Raw genomic sequence first — 21,327 nt, forward strand, 5'->3', positions numbered from 1 at the left:
AAACACCACCTCATAGAGAAATCTGACATCTCACCTTACCACAAGAATTAATATTTTTCCAGAAATAATGTCTTCTCGTTCAAGATTCAGATGTAGTGAGTATGACTTAAATACTTATATCTGCTAATGTCTTGACCTGCAAATATTGTTCTTGTTAATACTTATTTTCTAAATGCAAACATTTTTGAAAAAGTTCTGGGTTTGAAAAAAAAAGAGAGACTGAGAAGACAGCCATCTTCCCATTTTCCCTATTTTTTTTTTATTTTTTTTTTTTTATCAGCACAGCAAAAGTGAGAGAAAAGTAAGGAAAAAGTAATAGTTTTTCTATTGCGGAAAATTTCTGAACATTTTTACTTCAAGTCCTTCCAAGAACTTGAACTTTTTTAGTGATATTTTGAAAATGCCTGTGACTTTTTACAGTATTGAAAAAGAATTTAATTTCTCCGTGGGTCTCTCATGCAGCAGAGTTTCAGGGGAGAAATTTCTTGCTATACTCCTGTTCCGCGTAAGATGGCAGTACTGCACTGGCAGCCGCTGACAGATATTTCTTTACAGAATCACAGAAATCACAGAATATGCTGAGTTGGAAGGGACCCAAAAAGATCACCGAGTTCAACTCTTTGCCCTGCAGCCATTCCCAAAAGTCACACCATGTGCCTGAGAGCATTGTCCAAATGCTTCTTGAACTCTGTCAGGCTTGGTGCTGTGACCACTTCCCCGATGAGCCTGTTCCAGTGCCCAGTCACCATTAGGGGGAAGAACCTTTTTCTAATAGCCAACCTAAAGCTCCCCTGACACAACTTCAGGTAATTTCCTTGGGTCCTGTCACTTGTCACCACAGAGAAGAGATCAGTGCCTACCCCTCCTCTTCCCCTCAGGAGGAAGTTGCAAACTACAATGAGGTCTCCCCTCAGTCTCCTCCAGGCTGAACACACCAAATGACCTCAGCTGCTTCTCACACGGCTTCCTCTCAAGGCCCTTCACCATCTTCATTGCCCTCCTTTGGATGGTCTCTAATAGCTTAATGTCTTTCTTATATTGCGGTGCCCATAATTGCACACAATATTCAAGGTAGGCCACACCAGTGCAAAGCAGAGCAGGACAATCCCCTCCCTCGACCAGCTGGCGATGCTTTGTCTGATGCCCCCCAGGACACGGTTGGCCTTCCTGGCTGCCAGGGCGCTGCTGACTCATATTCAACTTGACATTGACCAGGACCTCCAGGTCCCTTCCTGTGGGACTGCTTTCCAACATCTCATTCCCCAGCCTGTACAAACATCCAGGACTGTCCCATTCCAGGTGCAGAATCCAGCACTTTCCCTTGTTAAACTTCATACCGCTCATGATTGCCCAGTCCTCTAACTTGTCAAGGTCTCTCTGCAGGGCCTCCCTGCCTTTGAGGGAGTCACCAGCTCCTCTGAGTTTTATGCCATCTGCAAACTTGCTTAGTATCCCTTCCTGTCCTGTGTGCAAGTCATTTATGATATTGAAGAGCACAGGGCCTACGATGGAGCCCTGTGGAACCCCACTAGTGACAGGTTGCCAGTCTGATGTCACCCCATTCACTATTACCCTATGTACTCGACCCATGAGCCAATTGCTCACCCACCATGGGATGTGTTTATCCAGCTGTGTGCTGGATATTTTGTCGGAAGGGATATTGTGAGACACATACCAAAAGCTGTAGTGAAATCCAAAAAGATTACATCAACTGCCTTCCCTTGATCAAGGAGGGAGGTTATCTTGTTATAAGAGGAAATCAGGTCTGATAAGCCAGAATTTCCTCTCATGAAGCTGTGCTGGCTGTGACAAATGACTGCATTGTCTTTCAGGAGTTTTTCAATACTTCCCAGAACAATCTTCTCCATAGCTTTACCAGTCACTGAAGTGATACTGACAGGCATGTAATTTCCAGGGTCCTTCTTCTTGCCCTTCATGAAAATCTGGACAATGTTCACCAGCTTTCAGTCATCTGGGACCTCTCCAATTCCCAAGACTACTAAAAAATTATCAGGAGAGGTTTTGCAATGATATCAGCCAGATCTTTGATGATTCTGGGATGAATCCCATCAGGCTCCATAGATCCACGGATCTAGGGATCCAGCTGGAGCAGCAGATCCCACACAATTTCAGGGTCAATTGGGAGCTGATCGTTCTCACAGTCACGGTCCTCTAACTCGGCAATGAGACACCCTTGGTCCGTCATCCGTGTTGAAGATGGAGGCAAAGAGAGTGTTAAACGCCTCTCTCTTGTGTCTGTCCCTGTTTTTGAAGTGACCATCTTCATCCTGTAATGGACCAATGATATTTCTATAATGCCTATTGCCATTAATGTATTTGAAAAAACCTCTTTTTATTGTTCCCCACATTTCCAATTAGACTTCATCAGAGAAAATTGTGATTTATGAGTCTGTCACTGATAAATCTGTGAGAATTAAATTTTCCTTCAAAGCAGGTTACCAAAGTTACCATCCACCTCTACCCACTGAGCAGAAGAGTATTTCAGAGTGCAGTAGACCTCTATATTGCAGCTCTGGTAGACTCTGTATTGCAGAGGTCTGGTTTCCGTGGCGGGGTTAACATAGTGAGGTCACTTGGTCTGTTCAGTCTAGAGAAGACTGAGGGGAGACCTCATGGCCATCTACATCTTCCTCCTGAGAGGAAGAAAAGAGGCAGGCATTGTTCTCTTCTCTGTGGTGACAAGTGACAGGACCCAAGGAAATGGCCTGAAGTTGTGTCAGGGGAGCTTTAGGTTGGCTATTAGAAAAAGATTCTTCCTCTAGAGGGTGATTGGGCACTGGAACAGGCTCATTGGGGAAGTGGTCACAGCACCACCAAGCCTGACAGAGTTTGAGAAGCATTTGGATGATACTCTAGGGCACAGGGTATGATTCCTGGGGATGGTTGTAGTGCTAGGAGTTGGACTTGATGATCCTTTTGGGTCCCTTCCAACTCAGCATATTCTGTGATAATGGGGCAGAAGATTTCGATAATACAAGAATAGAGAAGGGGGAGTGAGGGGGCAGGAACTGTGGCTGATTGCTAGGGAAATGGGACTGGTTTCTTGAGAAAGGATTAAGGACTTAAGAAGTAGCATAGGAGAATGGAAACTAGTTTCGATAGGGCATAAGAAGCTACTGTGGTTTATGCATGTAGAAGGGAGACAGGTTTGAGCCACACCAGACTACAGACATTGGGGAGGAGTCCATCTGCAACAGCGGCTGCAGGTCTTGTCTCTCCTTGCTGATACTCACTTGCTGCTTCACACATGAACTGAGTTACTGGTTTCACTTATGTTGTCAATATTCATGGCACCACACTGCGGAACATTGCCTGTCCTGTTCCAGTTCCCAGTTGGTCAGGTCATAATATGGAGATTACAGAAAAAATCAGACAGCATCACATATTGCTGCACACATGGTGCTGTTAAATTGCTGGTATTTCTGAAGGCAAGCAGTATTTCATTACTTCAGAAAGCTGTAGGTAGTGCTGCTGTTACAGAAGACCCATGTGCAGTCATAAAGACATTTTGTACTAATGCCAAGCTGGCAGCCATTAGCCAGGCAGTCATGTCTCCTTTGTTCTTGCCATCCTTTTAAAAAATACTTAAATTATAAGATGTATTTTCTCCACAAAAGTTCATCCAAAAATAAATAAGTCTTGAAGATTTTGGATGTGGCACTTAACCAAAAAAGTAGAGTAAACTGAAAATGGAAATAATTATAATTTGTGCCAATGCAGCTGTCTATTGGATAAGTTAAATGTGATTTTTACATTACGAGAAAGAAAAAGGAACATAGAATAAGAACCAGAAGAAATATTTGAAAGAAAACAAGCACTCTTCCTCTTATCTTTATATGTAGTACACTTGGATGCATCAGTTTGAATTTTACCATAATGATTTAGGTATAAGACAATTCATTAACTGCTTCAGTTTCAAAATCCATATTAAGAAGAGAGAGTATCATGCTAGAGATAGCCTGTGGAATTAAAATATGGAAAATAGATTACACCTGTATCAGTTTGCCTGATTGATTCCATTGAACTGAAAATATTATCTACAAAATTAAATTTCAAAATCTAACAATCAAAACAGTTAAATAGTTTGAAAGAAATGAAGATCAATGCCCTAAACTCATAGTATTTAGCAAGCCAATTTCCTTGTTTTACCATAGCATATTCACTTGAGTATTCTAAAAGTCTATTGACTGTAAACAAAAATGACTGTAATACATTTTTAACCCCATGATAATTATTTTTTTAACTTGTGACAATAACTTTTATTTTAGATTTCTAATATCTTATGTTAATTTAAAAAAAAGGTGATTGCTTCCTTGAAGATTTTTACGGTTTGTTTTACTATTCAACTTCTGAAAATAGGAAATGTGTGAATATATTTAGACATAAACTTTGAAAATCCAAGCACCTATAGGGACAAAGATAAACCTTTAGCTGTGACAGAGCATTTTTTGTTTGCTACAGGGGAAGTCCCCATGTTATCTAATCTTCTTAACTAAAGCATTTATCATAAACTAGAAGCTTCCTCTTCATTCTGGGAATGTTTTTGCAGTAATTGTTATTACTGTAAAGAAACTTCTCAGTCTGGTTTGTGCCTGTTTTGTCTGGGTTTGTGACTGTTTTGTAACTTTATGTATTAGAAGTAACTTTATAAGTAAATTTACCATTTACAAATGTCATGTTTATTGCTCAAAAATTTGAAGCTTATTAAAATATGAGCTTCCTTTGAGTCCTTTATTTCAGTTCCCACCTGCCTTGAGGCTTCTGTGCTTCTCTGCACTTGTGGAGATGGGTCTCTATTGTGCTGATATCCCCTGTGAAGGCCTGGGAGCAGCTGGGGCAGCAGGACCCCATTGTCTCTCTGGGTGCAGAGGAGCTTGTATTGCATTACCTAACATTCCACATCCTTTTCTCTGAGGGGCTCATGTTATATGGTTTGGAAGATTTGAACCCAATCAAACCAATCTTTGTCAAACACCTCGACAGCATTGTCTATATCCACAAAAAACCTGACGATTTCAAGGTAGGGATTTCAGTGGCTTCTCAACCACTGGCTCACTTGTAGCCTATAAAACCATTAATTACATGTTGCGGGTGGCAGTACCTGATACTTAGGGCATAGAGACCAGGGGGGTTTAGATGTCCTTCCTGATACTTAGGGCACAGAAAGCGTAAGGGTTTGGACGTCCTTCCCCTCTTTCAGTACACACCTCTGCCTCTTGGATGCTGCCATGCATTACAAATTTGTATTTGCTTTATATTCCACCCTGTAAATATACTCACGAGTAAACTTCTCACAATGGCTCCTTGGTTCTTTGGTAATGTCTTGAGCAACATTCTTATTTCAGGGTTGCTTTCTTTTGGAAAAGTTATGGCAGAGACCTTATTAGAATTATAACATAAGAAGTATTATCTCATAAAAGAAATCCTATACCACACTATATTCCCAGATTGTATTATCAGGTTATTAAACTGGAGTTTTATCCCTCAGCAGGATCTTTAAGTGGACAGGAACAGAGCTATTAAATAAAGTTGAATTGCTTCTTTGTCCCTGGAGAAGCAGGACATAGCTCCCAGACTTTACAGGTATCACGGATGCTGTATCATCAGCCACATTCCCATCCTTTGACACAGTCATCCGCCACCTAAGTAGCAAGCCATCCATTTGGGAAGTGAACAATATGATTTCACCATCCTAAAAAGAAAGAAAGAAAAACCGAAAGCACGCAGCCAGGTGCCTGACCGATGAGCCATGCGGCTCGCTCCCAGTACGTCTCTTCCTGATAAGGGAAGAGAAAGGAACAAGCCGGGAGACGGTGTCAGTGCTGCTTTTGGTTTTGTTTTCTACAATCCCCGTCTCTCAAGAATGGACAAACCGCCCGCACTCCGTGTCCCGCCCCGGCTGAAGCGAGGTTTAGGAACACAGCGCCGGGGTTTTTCGGGGCGGCTTTCCGCGAAGGGCCGCAGCCGGCGGTGAACTCGCAGCGGGGGCAGCCAGGGAAGAACCGGCTCGGGGCCGGGGTGTGACCCACCGGCGGCTGGGCCGAGGGAGCCGCCACATAGGAGGAGCCGCAAGGCAGCGAGAAGCCGGCCCGCAGCTCAGGGAATCGCAGGGCTGTCGGTAGTGGGAGCCCTATCCCGGTGCTGTACGGAGCGCATCCCCCCGTGAGGCGTCCAAGGCCGCCGGATCCTTCCCCCTCACGTTCTCCCCGAAAGCCCTTGCTTTGGTTGGGAATGCCCGGTGACAGGCAGGACTGAGGTAGCTCTCTGGGAAACTTTTTGCATAACAGGTAAAAAAATAACAAACCAAACAAACCTCACCAGCTGCTGTACAGAACGGTACTGTAAAATGTGTTTGTGTGCATGTAGATGTGTGTGTGTATGTATATGAGTGTGTGCGTATGAAGCAAAATTAAACAAGCAAAAATAACCGAACAAAACTCCATCTGCCCCGGTCTTTTATTTGCTGCTAAACGCTTAAATGGAAAAAGCAACCCCATGACCTCAAGGCAAGTAAAGAAAAAGCAGAAACTAAATTCCCAACATTGAAAGGTAGCTACATTAGTGGCTTCTGTGGTCTCACAGTATTTTACAAATGTGTTTCCTTGTCTCTTTGTTGCATGTTTTTTTTCTGAGACAATATCATGAAGCCTATTTTTAAGCACACACACACACAAAAAAATCAGTAGAAATTAATATTCATCGGTCTCACCTATTGCGGAAATCCACCCCCTCAACCTCCTAAGGTAGTTTCAGGTTGTGAGAACCTAAATGTTACATTGAGCTATTTTATATACCACTGTTCCCCTGTTCATCTCACACATCAATTAAAAAGGTTAACTCTAACCAGTTTTGTGTATTACGTGTTTTTGCTTCCATGACAGATACAGTGAGTGGGCTGTCAAGTATAAAGAAGAAAACACTTTTCAGCGGTCATTTCACAGTATTTTAACTCTTCTGAGAACCTCAACCCTTTTTTGAGATATGCAAGGAGAATCTAAGTGGGTGAGCTTACACTGAAGCATAAGTTTGAAGCTGTATTTTGTGCACCTGGTTCTCCCACTGCAGTCCACAAGGTAATGTGAGTACCTCCTTTGGCTTCTGATACCTGGGATTTTTCTATATTCTCAAATGACTTCTAGAACCAAGATAATTAAAAAGACAGTGCTCCCTGCTTTTTGCTAAGCTGGTGCATAGGCTTAACAACTTTCACTACACAGTAGCAAGGCAAGGGGCCTTCACTGTGCTCAAATCCTGGAGAAAGAGAGTATCTGTCCTCACCAGAGGAGAGTAGGCAAATGCTCTTCCCAATATTCCTGTTCGTCCTACATTATTCTTATCCCTATGACCTTTAAAGACATGAGTAAGTTCTGTAGAAATTTCTAGTCATTGTTAGCAGCTGTTTGCCACTGCTTGAGATTAATACTGTATTTTAGGTACTAATTTTCCTAACATTACTGTCTCTGGTTACAGAGTCACTGTTAGCAATATAGAATTTTCCCTCGTGGGGAATTTTCCAATAATGGGGAAGTTTCTTAAAGAAGTAGGTGGAGTTACATCAACATTTAAGTTCTCTCACATGAAGTTTTCTGACTAGTAGTTCTGTTTTTCCTGTCTTCTTTACTTGATTGTGAAGGAAACATACAGCAGCAATACGGAAGAGCATTTTGCACAGTGAATACATTTTGCTTTTATCAAACTATTTGCCATAGTTGTTGGAAGCTCCAGGAGGAGAGAAGGGGAATTGTGGTAGGTACTGTAAGAAAAATAGCAAGCTGATAGCTTTGGCAGAGAGCTTTGATTGGCATCAAGGTTTCAAACTGCTTCAACCCATCCAGTCAGAGGATCCTTCTGCCTCAGCATTGTTCTGTAGAAGGTTTTGTAATGCAGTGAGGTTTTTTTCATGCGCATCTGGATTTTACCTGGACCTACTTTTTTTCTCTCTGAAAGGGAAAAATTGAGTACAGCAGCAGACTTTCTCAGTCTTGAGGAAATTTGTAAGTAATAGTCATACTTCTTTTTTGTCTTGTAAGGCTTGTTTTTCTCTACAGTGAAAGAAAGCACAATAATTAAATTTCAGCAATTGCAAGACATAAACATGGGTCTTAGAACCATAAAAGCTAACCTGTCATATGTCTTCCATGAGTTAATCAAAACACCTCTCCTGAAGTTCATGCCAGCATTCAGATTTCCTGACAAAAAGGTGGATTTAGGTTGCATGCGTGGGTGTAGGTATCATGAATGTAGTGCACATGATGTTTGTTACAAGCAGTCTACTGTTTTGAGAAGTCTACTTTGTTCTTTGCAGTCTACAGCCTCTACTTAAAAAAGAAGAAAAAAAAAAGTAGAAAGTATTTTGGGTCTGAGTGTGCTACAGCTTTGGTCATTCCAACATGTGGAATGCACACCAATACCCAATGCCGGTGACTTAGTCTTCTGCAGGCTTGTGTCCAGAGTAAGTGTGACCATGGCACACCTGTGAGATCAGTATGCCTCTGTCTTGTATGAGAAGCTTTACTTTGGAGCTTAGTTGGTGGTCTGGAGTGCTTGTGACTCACGCAGTGGCATCATGACGGAGGAATTCCAGTGTAAGCTCTTGTGTAAACTCCAGTGTAAACTCCCAGAAACTCTTGGGAACCCATAGAATTAGGGAGCAGTTTGCTAGTGCTTTCAAGGACATCACTAATGGCTTAGGAATGAATTTGGTAGCTAACCACACTACAAAGCCTAAGATTTATTGATGAATTGGATCTTTCACCCTGAGAATCTTTGTATTTTTGCTTTATTACATGCTTTTGTAATTGCTCATATCTGCCTAACAATGTGTTAGATAGATCCCTTCCTCAGCTCCTTATATTTTGCCTTCTGCAAACTAGCTATTGGGATCAGACAGCAGCAATGAGAGGAGAAGAAGTAGCTTGAATCAAATTCTTATGAGGACTCTAATTCCCTTAAGCCACAACATTGTAAAGGCACAGGTGTCTTATGATTCAGGACAATATTGTCACCTTATAATCATCTTAAAGTTGACAATCAGAGAAAGAAGATCAACTATCTTATCAAAAATGGTTATGGCTAAGAGTCGTGGTGCAGATAGAATTTCATTGATTAGGAAATGTGATGAGCATGCAGTTGTCTAATTTCTTATGCAAATTCTGAAACTACCACTAGAAAACAGTTGAAGCCAATCTTTCCTTATTTTTGTAGCTGTCTGGGTATCCAAAATTAGGACTTTATTTAGATAAAATCCTACAGTTTTCCATATTCATGAAAGATTTCCATTACAGTGAGTTTGAATTTTTCTTGGCAGTAATTTGTAAAATTATGGCAGTGCTGGATACTGGTATTGTTCTGACTTAAAATACACACTGTGGGTGTGCGAAGGTTAAGTGTATGAATTGACATTAATAAACATTTTATAATATGAAAGTGTTGTATAGGCGTATAAAACCTATGTCAGTAAAGAGGGGGAAAACTTCTGTCAGAAAATTGAAATAATTTACATGTTCAGAGGTAAAGCAGCAGAAATTCAATAAAATAGATTCTGCTTGTAGGCTGACTCTTTTTGTCACTGTTTTACAAAGGCACTATTGTGTAAATACGTGTTATTAACTACTGCATGAATTATTTTCACAGTATATGTAATTTTGCAAGCCTAATGATAAGTACTGTGAGACCAGGGTAGAAAGGAGGGTGTGTTCACAGTATGTTAAAATAAGGCAAAGAGGTGGGAAAGAACCAAGTTCTATTTTCTCCAGTGAATGCATATAGAGAATTCCTTCATTCTCCTCCTACTAGGAGCAACACTCCCTGCTACAGTTAGGGAAAAAATTGGGTATTTGTGAGTACGTATTTACTATTTGACAGGTAGTGATAAAACATATGTTTTGCTATATTGAAGGACAGATGTTTAAAGCAAATAAAATAAGTTGGTTTTCCCATGGGTTTTGGACCCATGCAGCAGGAAGCTTTCTACCTGATTACCTACTGGGTGCAATTTTGTCCTGTTTTCAACTAGAGTGGAATTCAGTGCCTTCTGCCCAGTTCTTTGTGTGGACTGACTATCAAAGGTATTTTACAGCGCAAGTTAGAAAATGAGTAGGTATTTATATTTGTCTGTGCCTATTATTTTCTGATTTTAGGTTCCATCTACATCATGGAACGGCCTTTACTTTTGTATATATTTTTATTCTACTGGAATTTCCTCAATGGTAAGAAGCCAAGTTGTAGAACTGTTTGACTGTGTTTTCCTTCCATGTATAACCACAGAAATGTTAATCCCTCAGTGTTCCTTCACCATTTGGCTTTTTTTCCTTAATGTTTTAAATAAAAAGGTCTCAGCATGCTTTTACATTAAACTAGATATATGCATTTTCATATGGGGCCAGGTTGAAATCTCTGTCAGTGATCCAGCATAGACACCATTTCAGACAAGGCACCTTTTGCACTACACAAAAGGTATTATTGGCACCGTAAAACCTGGGAATTGTTGGGTATTCTTTAGCATTGTGTGTAAAACCAAAAACATTTGTGTATAACATTCCTAGGCACTAACGGTTGCCTGTAACAATGGCAATGTTCTGAAAGCAACAGCTGAGGGACTCTGTACACACAGTCAACTATTTTTAGTAAAGCATCACACTGTGTTTATGCACAAAGCAGGTGTCTGAAGGTATAAGTAGCCCAATTTGTCCCAGACTCATACAAGTGCATGCCAAAATGTTTAACTTTTCAGAACAGAGCAGATACTTTGGTCCTTAAAATTTCCTATGGATATGGTAAGACATGACTTCAAAGATTAGGCTTATTATTGAAAAATTAAGTTTTCTTCCAAATTTTATTTTTCAGCTTTATTCACTGTTGAAGCTCCTCAGTCACTCTACATTGTGGAACATGGGAACAATGTGACCATGGAATGCACATTTCCAGTGAATGGGAAATTAAAGTTTGGAGATTTAAATATCAGCTGGGAAAAAAAAGATGAGTTAAAGAAGCTGGTTTATATACTTGTCAGAGGAAAGGAAGACTTGAAGGGTCAGCACAGTGACTTTAAGGGAAGAATAAAATTGCTGAAAGAGAATCTGAACTTGGGACAGTCTCTCCTTCAGATCACTGATGTGAAGCTCAGAGATGCAGGGACCTACCACTGTATTATTGGCTATAGGGGAGCTGATTACAAGACAATCCACCTGAAAGTTAAGGGTGAGTGTACTACTACCAGATGTTCAATACTCTCTGATACTGCTAAAAGATTTCAGAGGAGACCCTGAAGTAAGACACATCCAGATTAGTAGTTAAAGAACCCTCTCCAGAGACAGGAGTTGCCTGATAGTGCTTATGCAGCTGTATAATTTAGTGTTTCTGTTTAGGTTGAATCCATGCTCTGTCCTTTATTTCCCCAATGAGGAATGGTGTTTCAAAACCGTTTAGACAGTACAAAGACCATAAATCTAGTGCACTTTTCTAAACAGCATCAAAATTGTAATAAATCCTGTACCTCCAGTTACAGACACAGTAATGATATTTACTTTTCGTGTCAAGGGTACTATTTGCAAAATCCAAGCTGAAACTTGACCCTGAGGGTTGGGGATACAGAAAAGGTGTCTTGCATTTAATATATGCTGTTCTTCCAGCTTCCTTCTAGTAATCATTTTCTTCCATCTGTTTAGCTCCTTACAGAACTATAACCCAAAGAGTGGTGAGCACAGGACACAATGAATGGAAGTTGACATGCCAGTCTGAAGGATACCCAGAAGCTGAAGTGATATGGCAAAATGGAGACTATGAAGATTTGACTGATAAGGCAAACACAAGTTATCAAACTGGAAGGGACCAGTTGTATCGTGTGACAAGTACCCTTACAATCAAAAGCAGAATTGATGAGATATTTTACTGTATATTCTGGAATAAAGAGCTGCAAGAAAATACATCTGCCATTTTACACATAGCAGGTAACATTTCTAAATTTCATTAATAGTAATACACTTCAAGGTGCTATGTAATTTTGTCCCAGTTGAATCAACCATAATTTGTTTTTCTTTCCTATCTAATTTTGAAAAGTCTAAAAAGAAATACCTGTGTTGTTTTGTTATTAATATACACTTCCATCATACTGACATGTTCATTTGAATGTGTGGTCAGAATTCAAGGACAGGAATTTTGCATGACCTGCAGTTATATGAAAATCCAGTCTGAATGTTAAAAAAGTTTCATTATTTGAGAGACATATAGCTCAGAGACTGGAAATAAAACTCTCTCATATAAATTAAACTCATCTTCCAAGAATATTCTATTTTGCTGATGATTACTGTCAAATAAATTAGAACAATATGATCTTTTCTTGCCATTACAGCCTTTGCTTTGAGCATATTTAAATGTAACTAACTAACTGTACACAGATTTTTTTTCCTCATAAAGTCTGTATTGAAGGAAAATGCATGAATGGACAAGACCTATACAGTTTCTCATTAGACCTTTTACCTGGGCTGCATCCCTACTGCTTTTGCTTTTGATTATTCTTCTCTGCATTGTAGCCTGATATGCTTTCAACCAGATTGGAGACTCAAACAACAATATTACTGTTTATCAGACTGTTACTGTCAGGTCGTTCCCCTGTTCCTGTTCATAACCTAGTTTTAATAACACCTGTGCTGGCATGCTTTTTGGGCCTGACAAGAGTTGAAAACAGGCAGGCAAGAGTGAGAAAGCCAAGTCATCCTTTCAATGGGCAAGTTTGTTTTTAACAAGAAAAGCCTTTGGGATTCAAGGAGACCACTTATCCTTTGCATTCAGAGCCTTACCAGATGAAAGGGACTTTCTGTTCTCTTTCTCAATTAGCTTTTTCCTTTAGTCTTGATGGGAAACTAAACTAGATATAACAGATCCTTGCTGACAAGCAAGATGTGTGATGAGAATCAAAGGCACTATCACATGTCATGCAGGAAACAAAGATAAATATTAATATATTCCATCTTTTTTTTCCTTTATTTGAACAAAAGTGTGGTTAAGTGTGTCATGAGCACCTGACCATAGACACAATCTATAATGCTGTTATCATATCTGAATTGCTCATAGCAAAATTAATATTGTGAAAATGAAAGCAAAAGGGAGGGGCTCATGCAATTATGTAATGTCTTATCCCCCACTTCTTTTTCTTGAAGATGCACCTGATGGCATTCTGTGGACCGAGAGCAGACGCTTTGTTGGAGCAACTCTCATTACTACCGCTTTTGTTGGATCAGGGCTTCTATTTATGTTCTGCATAAGAAAAGGTATTCAAATTATTTATTTTAGAACATCTCAGCTATTATCAATCTGTTCTGTTAATTCATCCTCACTGAGGTGGAATGAGAGAATAAAAGTCTGCCTTAGATCTTTTGTCAAGAAATCACTAAATTTTTTACCACATAAACGATTTCTCTTTTTTTATTGGACTTAGTTAAATACTAGCAAGTTAACAGAATGGAACAGGTTATCAGCTCTTCACAAACCACTTGTCCTGTTAATTTTTCTTACAGATGATGTAGAGCAGTAAGTTTAATGTCTAATCTATTCAAACTTTGAAGTGCAGTTTATTCACCCACTGAAAATGGAAGTTTCCTATTCTGGGTCCCCCCTCTTGACTGGGGATCAGAATGCTGTTAGCAAGCAGGGCACTGGAGGTTTTTTAGGGCTTTTTTCCCCTGCATTCTCTGAAAAATGTCACTGAACTGTGAGTGTTTTTTCAAGTGATCCAATTGTTAGGAATTCTGCATATGCCTTTATTCTGGCCAAAATACTGTAAAAACTGTGGGCTGCATAGGAAGCTATATGTCCAAGGTGTTAAGTATGAAAGATTTTTTCACAAGAGGGAATATTCCGTCTCAGGCTTCGTGTCACTTGCTAGGTTTTGAACAAGTATTTTCCAGTGATGTAAATGTATAGAATCAATGGAGTTCTGGCTTAGGAACTAGGAAAGGAAATGGACAGACTGGGGCCACTAAAGAATTTATTTCAAAGTCTTTGAAGAAATTTAGTGTTTTGAGAAACAATGATTACACTGTGTTAAATGTGCCCCTCCCACCAGTGTGCTTAAGCCCTCCATTAGATCTAAAGTAAGTATTTTGTTTTCTTATTGAATTTTTTCTCTTTTATTTTTTTTCAGCTAGAGCAAATAAGGACAACAGAACACCTGTGTTGAGTTCATCAATAACAAGTATGTACATATGGCATAAATCTATCTCAGTGTGATTCTTGTGGAAATAATTGCTTGAGAATGTACTTTGTAATGGTGATAACCAAATGGAGATTTAAATTCAACTTTGATTTTGCTTTTCTACTATTTATGTAACACTTATAAATTACAAGTGAAGAGTGGCTTTTCATTACTATGTCAGCTTATTGAAAGGAAAATATGAAAGAAAAGCATACTTATTCCAGGAGCAGATGCATTCCTGATATGAACAAGAAAAGGACAGAATGGTATGCTCTGTGTTGGAAAGTCTGCAGTAGGATGGGACATGGTCCCTGGAACTTATACCTCAGGATGGTGTCACATCCTGATGTGCAAACCCTGTCTGCAATTTGAACCATGTTGGGATGGTCCTGTGTTTTCTGCATTATTACAGTGTGCATTTGAAGGTCTTTGTCACAACATTCATGACAGAGGGTTTGGCCCTGTTGAGAGAAACACCAGAAAAAGCTTTAGCTTCCCTAACAGTTTCTTTTTCCTCATGTTGGGATACTGGTGCTATTTATGAGTGAAGCTCAGTGAAAGGCTGGTAGCACTGTGACAGTGAGAAATGAAGGAAAGAGTGAAGAGATTACGGTGGGAGAGAAGAGATTAAAATAATTTTGTTGTCTCTCATGATGGCTATTGGTTGATTTATTTTTAATTTGTTGTATGCTTTTTTTTGGAGACCACCTCGAATTAGACTGCTGTGTGAAAATTAATCCATACTGGCAGTTTGGGTTTTTCCTAAGAAAACCTCTCCTGAGAATACTTGCCGAAATGAGCACAGATTTTGGTGTTAATCTGTTCTCCTGCTCTGCATTTAAGTCACTCAATTCCTGGGCAAAGGAATTTATCACTATTTGAAAAGTTTAAGCTATGCTCACTGTCTGTATGTATGTTGTTTGCTTAAAGATCTATCAAAAGATAAGGATACACATGACTCCAGAGATGCTTCTTTTGAAGACAGAGAGCTGAAATGTAAGTATAAATAACAAAAGGAAAAAATAGCAAGTTATACACAGCACAAATCATCCATGGTCATTGGAGCCTTGATTCATGGCTGATTTATTTACTCCCTTGTTTCAAAAGACAGAGCCTTCAAAAGAAATACAACCTCCCATTCTTTGTCTTACAAACTCACTGTCATAACTCATTGTGTACAGTTTGTTACATCAAATAATGAATCTGGTTTTTAAAATAGAAAGGATATACAAAGGAAATGTGATGTGGAGTTATAGCCAAAATCAGTCTATTTTTCTAGTTCACGCTTTTGCTATAGAAACAGTTGTTCACACACAGTGGGGAAGGAGACAGTAACCTGTCACAGCCACTTGAGCAAGTCTCAAACTGCGAAATTATGTCTTGGCAAAGCAAGAAAATGTATGACCAAATTTCTGAAATCTCTGAAACATACTTTGGTATGGAACAGTGGTATGGGTGAAATTATTGAGGTTTTTCTTTTATGTTCTTGCTGATTTCTAAAGCACTTGCATTAATTACATCCCAAATCCTTCCCTGCTACTTCGCTGCAGTAAACTTACAGATAAGCCTGCAGGTCCTGCAGGTATAGATCTCCAAGTCAAAGAGTTAGGGCTCAGGTATATGCTGCTACTGATATTAAGAGATAAAGCATGAATGCATTTGAAAGAATTTGAAAAGCTTTTAAAAGAAAGGGGAACATAAGCAATAGCAATTTCACTATATTTACTAAAGAGCACTTCCCACTATTTCATTTCCTCCCACGATCATCTTCTTCTTCTGTTTGATCATTTAATTAATTTCATTTAGGTCTTTAATTTAGACAATGGAGGACATTTTTTTGTTACCTCCAAACTCTAGGAAAGAGGCCCAAACCCATGAATTGTTTTGTGACTTCATCATTCAGTAATTTGATAATTATATTATGTAATTCTTCCTTTTACAGATATGCAAATTGAGAAGACCTAGACAGAGAAAGCAGGGAAAGAATTTTTTCCTCTGTGGTGAAGACTTGACAGCTTGGATATTCTATGTTCTATCTATTGAAGGGGATATTAATTTTTTGTTTTTATTGTGTGATGGCGATCTTCTAATTGTTGTAACTTGGGAAAAATGCAATGAAGTTAAAATAATTATAACATAAAAAGTCCTTGCATTCAGGTGTCTGTATATGGAACTAGATATTGAGGTATTTATTTAAATATCCAAGTTTCTACCTTACGAGTTTCGTTGAAAATGTCTTTAAGGTAAAGCAACTTAGGTCTAGCTATGAACTTCATAGCTAGTTCTTGATAGGTCATCTTCTGGATATTTTTTTTCCTTCCTCACCTGAGCTCTCAATTTCCTGCAGAGATTTTGTTTTCTAGCTTTTAAAGAATTTTTTCATTACTGTGATCCTCATAAAAGATAACGGTACAACAAGACAAGATGCCATACATACAGGGCATTTTCTGTCCTTAAAATACAGATTACTCACAGCTAAGCCTAAAAAAGTGCTGTAACCCTCTTGGCAACTATGGTTTAGAAATTAAATAATACTGAGCTTTTTGATCTCTTCCTCTTAAAAGTGTTTTGGTAATTAAATTTCCTTGTAATATATCTGGCACTACTTGATTACTGCTCATTACTTTCCTGATTTACAATTTGGGGATAATGCAACTGTTTAGACCTTCAGAAAGAAGAGCTCTTGTTTTGGAGGCTTTTTTCTTCATCTTGGGAATAGAAGAAAGAAAACCTTCTTACTTCTAGGACATGAAATACATGTGATATATGTGATTACTTCAGAAATGCATAGGAAACATGCTCCTGGATCCCATTTCTTAAGTTATTGTTATGTTACATTTTGCTAGATACGTAACTTTTTTGGGGCGGTCATACAGAGGTGAAAATTATTTATTACAATGATATTCAGAATTATATTTTTTTTAATAAAACAAGTTTTGTTTTTATTCTGTTTTTCCCTGCTCTCCTTGACTTGTAAGTACGTAGAGTAAGCACTCCTGCACTTTTTCTGGGAAAATAAAAATGCAAGATTTGAGTGTGGAAGAGTGTCTACACCTGTGTCATCCTGCTGATGGCTCCCACAAAGAAGAGATGATGGAGAACTGGAATCTCATTGGATTTGGCTATTATTTTTCTGTTTAAAATAAGTTTGTTGTGCAGTCCTAAGAATGTGAACACAGTCCTCAGCCCAGGGTTTCACTGCTGGCACTATTCAATCTAGCTAATGTAAGGTTGTGTTTACTATATCTCAGCGAGCTGTAGGATATATAGTATGATAGAAAAATGCATCATATAACCATAGTGGAGTTGGTAGACCCCAGTTAAGAAAAACAATTACTATAATTTCCTTAATTCATTGCAGAGCTTGCATATTGATATACTAATTCTTGCCATTGAACACCCCCTCCTGTTTCCCCGCACACTTTTTGAGGCCGTAGTCTGGGTGTCACTGAAGGTGATAGCCAATTTTCAGTTGTCCACAGAGTGCAAAAATGGTTTTGGAAATGTCAGGGCCATTTGTATACAAAGCACTGACTCTCCTCAACACACAAATATAGAATCACACCACCACATAAGTGATTTCCCTTCCAGACAACCTAACCCCTTAATTTTCTACTTTCTCTTTGAGATTGCAATAGCTGTGTGCATAATAAAGTAGAAGTCTGCTCCTTTTAGTTATTATCAGCCTTTGCAAAGAAGTGCTGTTAGTGCGTGGAACTGCAACATAGTGTCATGTTCCATGTTCACATGGAACATAGTGTCATGGAACTGAATTTTATGTCTTTATCAAACTCCACCAAACAAAAAGAACTGTTGCATTTCTCTTTTCCCCGCAGGAGAAAGGTTAAGTTACTGTTGAAAATGCTGTATATCAGATGAATATGATAATGAAATGAGAGGACAAAAATGTAGCTTTAAATTCTGTAGCTAAACCCCAACCTCTAAAATAACAGTGGTTGAGTTCCTGAGTGGTTGATGGGAAGTGTGAAATTTTGCTCCTTCCCTAGAAAAGCAGCATGTGTGGTGAATAACAGATAAGGTGAAAAGAGCTGTCCTCTCTAAATAAGCTGTACTTTATACTTCTCTGGAATATGAACCAGACCTTGTCTAATCTAATTTTAGTAACTTTCCAAATTAAGCTTCTAGGATAAGCCAAGTCCCTCGGCTTTGTTATTATGAATACAGGGAGACAGGCCCACATGTTTATCCTCCAATGCCATGAGAGCTTTCAGCTCAGTTATTTTCCACTCATGACAGAGGGAGAATATACACCTAAGTGAAAGTACAACAAATGTATGTCATGAGAACTAGATAAGAGAAAATTCTTCCTATCCTAACATAAAAATGTAGTTAAGCACTATATGTGTGATAGTATTTTTTCCTTCAGTTAAAAATGTTTATGTGCTACTTCAGCGTTTCTGGATATCTGGAAAAATAACATCCAGCAGGAAGATAGACCAGGTTTAGCTTCAGTAAGCTGCATTTTGCTTCCTAATGGCCAGGCCTTATAAGATTTCCAAAAGTGCTCATAAAAGCCTGGTTCATTTGCACAGTCTAAACTGGCTTATTGGTATTTGAGTTCAGGATTCATTCATTTGAAAAATGTGACTATGAACCATTCTGGTGGCCTGTTTTGTGATGTGGCACTTAATTTTGTAGAATATGAATGCGTTTGCTAATAACAATTACATCAAACAACCAATAGTAAGAAAAACAGAAACATTGCTATTGACCTGCAGGGCTTTTCCTGGAGCAGAACTAGCAGGATGTGTGTCCCTTTTCCCTTTGGCCAAAAAAGTAACCTTAACATCCTTGAAGGACACATACCAATGGTGCATCATTAGTATAGGCTAACCAGCAAAGTAACAGAGATATTAACACTAGAATTCTTGCTTTTGCAGATGTTAGCAGTAAGACTTCTAGTTCTACAGCATCTTCCCCCTAATTCCCAGTCTTCCTCTCTATATTTCTCTGGTCCTGCAAATATTATCCCAGTCAAGTACCCGTGAGATGCTGCTGGGTTCATGGCGTGCCCAAGGCAGATCACTGACTCTTGGGCAATTGCACTGAGCTTTCTCCCTATCCCAAAATGGGAACCCACAAAGAAAACCTGTTGTATTGCCTTAGAATGAGTAGAAGGCAGTGATGGTGATTGTGAAGCAACTTTGGGGTTCCTTTTCTGTCAGGCGGAAAGAGAACAAGGAACGCTTTTGCTTTCCTTTTAAAAGTCATAGTAACTGCTGAGAAACTAGACACTTGGATGCAGGGGAGGTAGAGATTCCTCTATAAACAAGTGAGGAAGTTGTGGAGGGAGTAGGCAAGATAAGGGCTAATTAAAAGAGAAGGAACAAAACAATGCAATCAACAAAACAAGGCTTCTTTATGCAGAGTGTCACATGGTAGGACCCTGGTATTCCGCAACAACATTTACTGGGAAGCGCCATGACTTGAGCTGGGATATCCGTCTTTTACAGTGGCTCTGGCAGAGCCTTTACTATCTCAGAATGCTCAAGGGATCTGCATGACCTGCACATCCTGTATTTTTTTTTGCTTTATTTCTTCATTTTTACCATTAAGAAGTTTACCATTTTACCATTTTTAAGAAGTTATTGATTGAAAGGTGTGTTTGCATAAATACTTCTCCCTAAAAAGGCTATTTGTCTTCTAGAAGGCCACAAAACAGACAAGGCCTTTGAGAATTGGCAGCAGGTGGAGGGGTGAAGATGGAGTTAAGAGAAACAGTAGGGAGGCAAGCATCAGCCAGGAAGAAGAGCCTTAAGAAGATTCAATTCCCCCGCTCTCCCATACTTACAAAAAGAGCACAGATCTCAGTTTTCTGCCATCTTTTCCCTTTTGCTTTTACTGAAAATATTAGGACATCATAAGGCCTAACTTGATTTTAATTGTAAATCATAGATCAATCTCAACCCTAATCTTATGGGCTTTTCTTTCTTCTTCAAGTGTCCAGTCATCCAAATCCTTGACTTCTAACAGCTGCCAAAGAGGTCATTGGAGCTTTTCTGGGGAAAGGGGAGACTTTATGGAGTTACTTTACTTTATAAAGTAACTTGGAGTTACTTTATGTGACAGGGCTACACAGAGTAAGTATACTAAGGAAAAAAAGGTGGATTGCTCTGCACTAGGCAGCAGTAGACATGATTTCACAGTCTGACTCAGTCTGGAACTGTGAGGCAGGCAATCATCACACATCATTCCAAACCAGACAGGATTCACAGGACTAAAGCCACAATCATTATTTGTGTGGAGGTAGAGCACAATTCTCCCAAGTGATAAGGAGCTAACTGGAGACAAAAGAGTATGTGTATCCGACCTGTAACACCAATGCATCAAGAAACCTAGGAAGACTGTATCCTCTTTTATGTCTCCCAATCATGATGTCATCACAAATTAAAGGATAAAGTGATGAAAAATGAACAGATACATCCCTTGATAAGGCTGTTTAGTAGAACAGAAACTTTTATGTTGGAAAGAAGATCTGTCAGTCACTGAGTCCAACCTCACACTCAAAGTGGTGCCAGCTTAAATCCAAATGTTCAGGCTTTGTCCTGTCAAGTTTGATATATTTGTAAGATAAGGACGGAGATTCACAGCCTCTTTGGAGTGTTTGATTATCCTCTTGTTTTGTTTTGTTTTGTTTTGTAATAATATCAATATATATGAAAACACAAAATATGTGCTGCAAATGCTAGGTAATCACTAGAGGAATTCTTGTAAAATTAGTCTGATGAAAACTAAGAAAATGTACCTTGATAGTTTCATGAATGCAGAACAGTCCTAGCAAATGCAAGTTCAAATGCCAAGGCTGTATACTTCTCTAAAGGGGTATAAACCCAGCAAAAAGTTATGAGTGTAATTAAAAGCAGAATTTGAGCATATAAATTTTATAGAATGCTTTGGGTAATTTTTTTGGATGCACATTCTCAGCAACGCAGAGACCTGACCTCAGAGTGTATTCAGCATGAAACATCAAAATGAAACTGGAACTGCTAACCAGATCCTAACAATCTTGGTGATTTCCTTTTAAAAGTCAGTTGTTTCGTGACATAAAGCATGAATAAAATCAGCCTACAAGCTGTGCTGTTGGCGCATGTTGC

General features: G+C 39.1%; 1 protein-coding gene across 1 annotated transcript; it reads left to right on the top strand.

Annotated features, from left to right (window-relative positions):
* The first annotated feature begins 9,529 nt into the window (after positions 1-9,529).
* Positions 9,530-17,211, top strand: CD274 (CD274 molecule). The gene is made up of 7 exons (XM_064641634.1): positions 9,530-10,229; positions 10,867-11,220; positions 11,688-11,969; positions 13,179-13,289; positions 14,162-14,212; positions 15,143-15,208; positions 16,155-17,211. The coding sequence occupies exons 1-7, from the start codon at positions 10,175-10,177 to the stop codon at positions 16,175-16,177; spliced, it is 942 nt and encodes a 313-aa protein (XP_064497704.1). The 5' UTR covers positions 9,530-10,174; the 3' UTR covers positions 16,178-17,211.
* The last annotated feature ends 4,116 nt before the right edge of the window (positions 17,212-21,327 follow it).

Source organism: Pseudopipra pipra, chromosome Z (genome assembly GCF_036250125.1).
Source record: "Pseudopipra pipra isolate bDixPip1 chromosome Z, bDixPip1.hap1, whole genome shotgun sequence".
In the NCBI taxonomy this organism is placed as follows: domain Eukaryota; kingdom Metazoa; phylum Chordata; class Aves; order Passeriformes; family Pipridae; genus Pseudopipra; species Pseudopipra pipra.

Bases quoted from the DNA above. Each gene is read 5' to 3' on its own strand.
- CD274 (XM_064641634.1), top strand. From the start codon at position 10,175: ATGGAACGGCCTTTACTTTTGTATATATTTTTATTCTACTGGAATTTC. The intron at 10,230-10,866 runs GTAAGAAGCCAA...TTTATTTTTCAG, and splicing joins CTACTGGAATTTCCTCAATG to CTTTATTCACTGTTGAAGCT. The intron at 11,221-11,687 runs GTGAGTGTACTA...CCATCTGTTTAG, and splicing joins AATCCACCTGAAAGTTAAGG to CTCCTTACAGAACTATAACC.